This window comes from Apteryx rowi, unplaced genomic scaffold (genome assembly GCF_003343035.1).
Source record: "Apteryx rowi isolate R43461 unplaced genomic scaffold, aptRow1 scaffold_413, whole genome shotgun sequence".
Taxonomy (NCBI): domain Eukaryota; kingdom Metazoa; phylum Chordata; class Aves; order Apterygiformes; family Apterygidae; genus Apteryx; species Apteryx rowi.
Window position 1 is genome coordinate 698,822 of NW_020450645.1, and position 6,000 is coordinate 704,821.

The 6,000-nt window shown below is 37.3% G+C and overlaps 1 protein-coding gene across 2 annotated transcripts in view; it reads right to left on the reverse strand.

Annotated features, from left to right (window-relative positions):
- The window catches only part of F5 (coagulation factor V), a 44,653-nt gene extending 40,319 nt beyond the window's left edge, over window positions 1-4,334 (reverse strand). Inside the window, exons 1-3 of one of the 2 annotated variants that reach the window (XM_026075900.1) lie at window positions 3,899-4,334; window positions 3,551-3,617; window positions 152-334 (exon numbers count right to left, since the gene is read on the reverse strand). In XM_026075900.1, coding sequence (XP_025931685.1) covers window positions 152-156 — 5 coding nt within the window. In that variant the 5' untranslated portion in view covers window positions 157-334; window positions 3,551-3,617; window positions 3,899-4,334. Of the gene's footprint in view, window positions 1-151; window positions 335-3,550; window positions 3,618-3,898 lie in introns of those variants that run through there. The other variant, XM_026075899.1, reaches the window with a different exon arrangement.
- Window positions 4,335-6,000: the final 1,666 nt, after the last annotated feature.

The following is a 6,000-nucleotide window of genomic DNA, read 5'->3' on the forward strand; positions in this document are numbered from 1 at the left end:
GCAGTGGTGGAAATTCCCCGGTTAGATGCCACATGTCCTAAGATCTAAGGAATCTTTCCCAATTTGAGAGAGCAAAATGCTGATGGATTAGGTCTGGGGGCTATGGGTGGATACAGAGCTAATTTACTACTTCAAATCTAGTTCAGGTTACCTCATATTGCTACCTTATTATAGCAATTCAGTAACCTTTCCAAACACGCGGTCAACTTCACTTTCGTCCCCAAATATCTAGTGTCGGATAATGAATAATGAACTGACTTCTCAGCGGCAGCTAACAGACCAGCCTGAAGACTTGCCCACAGTCAGAATCTTCCAAACTAGTCTTGATCAGGATCTGTTGAAACTCATCAAAAGAGAAAATATTAAGAAAATGCCTTTTGACGAGCTAATTACAAATGTCAACCATATCAACAAAAAGATATTCCCCTCCCTCCTGAGCTGTTTGCCAAAACGACTAGAAAATTGTTGACTTTGTTTTATTTGCACTTGGATTATTGGAAAAAGAAAAACCAGTACCTTTTTTTTTTTGTAAACAGAAAGTTACAATGTTTTCAATAAAGTTTTGCTTATGTTTTTAAGAAAAAAATGACCTAAAACCCCAAATCACAGTAATTCCATTTCAGATCCAGACAAAAATGAGGATGAAATTTCCTCAGACTACTTTGAAACAAAACCTCATAAATTCTATGTTTGGTATATATTTCAAGAGCAGAACAGTCTAACTGGCAGCCTGCATGATAATTCCATCCAAACAAGCACCATTTGGCCCTAGTAGAGATAGGGATTAGTTTTCAGAAACATGAATGAAGCCTAAGAACCAAATGCTCCCTGACACTTCTGGATAGTTTGGTGCCTAAACCTGAAAACAACCATGATCACCTGGACAGCATAAGAGTAGAGGCACCACAAAAAGTTTCAAGGCAGCATATTGAAATCAGTGGTAAAATACCTTTGATTGTTTCTGCATGGAACAAATCATTTGTATCCACGAGCTCCTTTGACACATACATTATGTACGAAAGGGATTCAAAATCCATGATCTAGGAAAAAGTAGGTTGGACCACCACGTGTGCACAGACATCGATGCCAAAATGTTATGTAAAGACAGTCCAATAGTATTTCCTTACTAATTAATTATTGTTTTGACTGGGGATTGCACCACAACCCTTAGTAAACTGCTTAAATGATTTTTAAGCAGCAAGATACAATATTTGCCTCATTTCTAGTCTGTCCCCAATCTCTTCTCTGGCTTGGTAGAAGAATAGGTCAGGATCTCTTTCAACACTGGTGGTCAAGAGTTTAACACTAACGGGCATGGCAGTTGGTGTGAGAGTGCCTGTAAGATGCATTTAAAAAAAAACAACAAAAAAAACCCTCTTCTGGGCAGATGAACAATTCCTTTTAGACTAATGTCCAGAATTGATGAGGTGTAGCTGGTGCTGAAATGCCAGACACCCTATATGCTGTCCCATGTCAATGCTAGCATATATTGTCAAACCTAAAGGATTTTTAAGTCAGCTTGTCTCATCCCCCATTCTTACACATCCATACAGAAGCACCTAGAAAATATCATGCATCTCTCTGTCAAGAAATAAACGGATTCATGTCCAGTTCCAGCCTCCACCCATTGGACTTCACAGGGCTGTTCCTAAAGCTCCTTCCCATACAGGGATTTGAAGACCTTCTTGTATTCTTATGTGATTGGCTGATAAGACCAAACTAAAATACACTTTGAACAAGCCATCCTTTGATTGTTTGATGAACTAAGTGTTTGAATTTGAATTTTTCATTATAGGCAGGTGTCTAATACTTAATTCTTCGCTGTAATAAAAAGCTATAATATTCTAGTCCAAGAATTAACACCCAGAATACCTGCTTAAAAACCCTTGCTTTATGACTGGGAACCATCAAAGCTGAGCTCAACTAGTTACTTGTCTTTTAACCATTTAATGAATTTTGTGTTTGTCTTTTTCAAATTTCTTAGCCGACATATCATGTACAACTAATCAAATGGTAAAAGGAATCAAAATGCATTACATCAGTGAAATTACTTTTACAAGCTTGGTTGATAATACTGATAGTACTAAAGAGGAATAGCAAATTAGACCAGATCTATTTTCCATTAAACTACACTGATTAGCGTGCATCATCCTTCTTTAATCCTTTATGAACAAAAAGTCCTATATCAGCCATTCCCTTATTTTCTACTGACTTCCCCCATCTCTCAGGATCAATATAAGGCTAAGAGGCCTGAAATTATCTGGGTCAGCTTTTTTTTTTTTTTTTTTTTTAATAATTATTGCACCACATTGTCTCTTCTAGGCTTTGGGAAGTTCCACAGTGTTCTGAAAATCAGTATTAATAGTCCAAAGAGCTTGAACCCTTCCATCTGACCATTAGTTTCTAATATTTGCAATTATATCCTCTGTCTGGCATAATGAAAGTCTTTTACACACATGTGAAATCTGTTTAGTTAGCCTACAAGATATTACAGTTAGTCACATGACATTCAGAATGCATTCCTCAGGTTGATGTCTTCCAAGACAATGCAACTTTTTTGCCTATACATATATATAGCCATGATCTTAACTTTTTCTGCTCCTCAAGGAAAAATACTGAATGAAACAATACTGCAGGTGCAGCTAACTTATTTTATCATTATTGTTTGCCCATGTTTTAAGCTTGATTTACTTTTGGTCACCAGCACATCAAAAGGACTTGTGGGCAAAAGCCATGTGAGGGGGATCATGAATCATCCATGTTCCTGTATAATGTTGGCAAAACACTCTGTGCAGCACCGTCAACAATATAATTCCCAAAGCTAAGCAGTACCTCTGGGAGGTATTGATATTTAAATGTTAAATGAAAAGTACGTAAAGAGAAACAAAAGTAGTACTTTTCAACATTAAAAGCAGGTCCCCATCTTCTAACTTGGGAAAAAGATTGTTGTCTGTTCTGACACACAGTAATTATGGCCCCGTTTCTTGCTTTGCTACATATGAAGACATACTGAAAGAGCCACACTGTAAAATGCTGCCCTACTAAAGACAGACCTTTAAGACTAACTGGTATTGCCAGTTTTATAGCAGAAAAACTTAGGCCAAGTCTAAGAAGTCAAGAACATATGGATCTTTGAACAGTTGTAAGTGGTGATCTTCAACTTTGTGCAGATTACAGAATAGTACCAATCACAAACTTGATCCTACTTTATCACAAATACTTATATTGGGTCCTAAATGCTATCAGGCAGCCATATTCTGATGGCTGCCATCAGTTTTAACAATTGAAGAAAGAAGAGAAGAAAGGCATAGAGCAGTTATTGAATTGGTTGCTAATAATGCCCACAGATCTCTCCCCCCCCGCCCTTGGCACGTGTGGGCACACACACACATACACACACACACGCACAGATCAATGCACAATGTGTCCAGCAAGCATACTTTGTTTAGTGCAGGGCGAAAGGAATTTTAAGGGCAAACAGGGAGTTAATTATTGATCAGCAGTAAACACGTGCTTCCGAATGTAGTTAAAAGATATAGGGGGCACTTACCAAATCTACCAGGCACAACTCAGAACAGAAGCCATCAGATAAATATCTCCACTTCTGCAAGAATGCACTAAAGCCAAGAAAGATTAATTTGTGAAATGGCTCCTTTTAGAAGTTTAAAGCAGATGTATCATGTTAAAAACCACACAAGCAGGGAAAAACAATGGATGGCAGAGAAACTCTTAAGCTTTCTTTCAGCTAACAACCTATTCAAAAGGAGAATCTATGCAGATTTTCTATTTGATGGCAGTACAAGTAAGAACACATTCTGCATAATTCAAAAATGAAGGCAGGCAACACAGCTTGCGCAGTCATACACATTACTTCAAGACAGTAAAAAATGTAGAGTACCAGCATTTTAGACTGGTCTGATGCTAAACGCTTCAGAAGATAGAGCATCATATTGATTGAAGCCGAAATACATTCAGGTTTTCTAAACGTGCTTTCCTTAGGAGAAAAACAAAGAGTCCTTGATTGGAGTTGAGTGTTTCAGAGAAAAATAAAAATAAGAATTTTGTAAATATTGCAAAAATTAACTTAAATGATTTAACAAGTTTATCTAATACCACTGGCTTTTGATCTGAACGTTTTTTTATTTTAAGGAAGAAAAGGAGAGAAGGTTAAATCAACTTCCTTTCCTCAAAAACTACATTAATAACATTTGACTCAATTTTGGGTTGTCTCAAAACAAGACCTTTTTCACTTTCTCAATTTTGCCAAAAAAATTCCAGTGTGACTCCACATTGAATTTTGCTCCTGTTCTACACCATACTCATGTTTTCTGTGTTCCATTTTGACTTCTATACCAAGAAAATCCTTTATTTGCCCAGGCTTATAACCGACATGCTAAATACAGAGGTGTTGCTATGATCAACTACCCTCACGCTAAGTCAGTCTAGCAACAGATTTAACTAGGCAGTCTTTCTACAGAGAATAAAAACAGTAATATCATCAGTGTCCACAATATGATGTAAACCAGATGGCACACAATTGCAGTAGTTTGCAACTCTAAAGATTGATATCTTTTTACCATAAAGCCTTTGTTGGGCCTGAGAGTAGATTATCAAAAAAGTGAGCCTGCTATAAATTAATTATATGCATATACACATCCAATAGCAGGTATAATACTTCATGAGTGAATCAACTTTTTCTTCTTTCATACGGTTTCATGTTCTACACCTAGACGTCCTTAAAAAAAACCAACAGTAGAACAATTCTTATTCAGTTACTAGCAAATAAGATTGTTTTTAGATAGAGGAAGAAATGAAATGAATAAGCTATAAGCCTAAAAAGACACTAAATTACATCTTTCCCTATGGACCTTACAACACCCAAACAAAAATCAAGGCATTTGGCTCTTTAGCAACTGATCAGGCCATTCATTGGTAAGCTAATTAAACAAGCTCTGCTTTTCCACACCTAAAAAGGCAGCAACAGAAGGACAAATTGGAAATTACCCTCATTCTTTAACATTATTTCCATCCTTCATTATTTATGGTTGAGACTTGGAATAGAGTTTCAGAAATCTAAATACAGAAATGATCGTGTGTTGAAGTTACTGCTTTGTAATTTTTGGTTCTTATGTTTACTTTTCACTGGAAATTTGAGGGTTTTTTATATTTCTGAAGCATTTCACGTAAACTGAGAGCTAGCCTGGCAGTACAGCTTGTGATGGTCATTCTAATCTCTGTAAGGCTACCCCCTTTGCGTCATAACACATTTCCTATGGCAAATCTTTGATGCAGACTCAGTAAAATCAAAATTTCACCTTGGTCTTCACTGCAGCACCTATAAACTAAATTGTACTCAGAAAAGTTTAAGATCAAGGGATAGCTATTTAGAAGGCAAGTAAAGAGCCATGAGAATGGTAAGATGTACAGTAGGAAAGGAGCTCCAGCAAAGCAGGACTCCTCAAGAGCCATTCTGAGGTAGAGCCAAAATTCAGACAATTAATGAGAATATAGGATTTGCTAGAAGCTATAACTGAGGTTACTATGTTTGCATATGTTTATGGCAGTTTCTACAGCAGCAACCTTCACTTCTAACAGTCCCAAACAAGAAAAGGATGTACGTACACACTGCAGGTGCACCCAGGCCAACTTTGTTAGCTCAGGTACAGCCAATAGTACATCCAGCCATGCAGAGCAACACACACATTAGTCACCAAGCATCCACTCATTTTCATGTGTTGGTCAGGTTTTGTGATACCTGTGGCAATCACAACACAAGTGTACTGTAAGACGTTAAATACCGTGGTGCTGATGGAAGCCATGGGCTAGCTCTGCTGCCCCTGTTTTTTATGCTAGGGTCAGAGAAAAAGGCCTTCTCCAGTTAAAAATGTATAATCATGCCACTTACTTCCATCAATAGACTGACATGAAAGATGAATGTCATATTTGCTGTCTCCAGCATACCCTGGAGACCAGTGAAAGACCAACATTCACCTTCCTAAA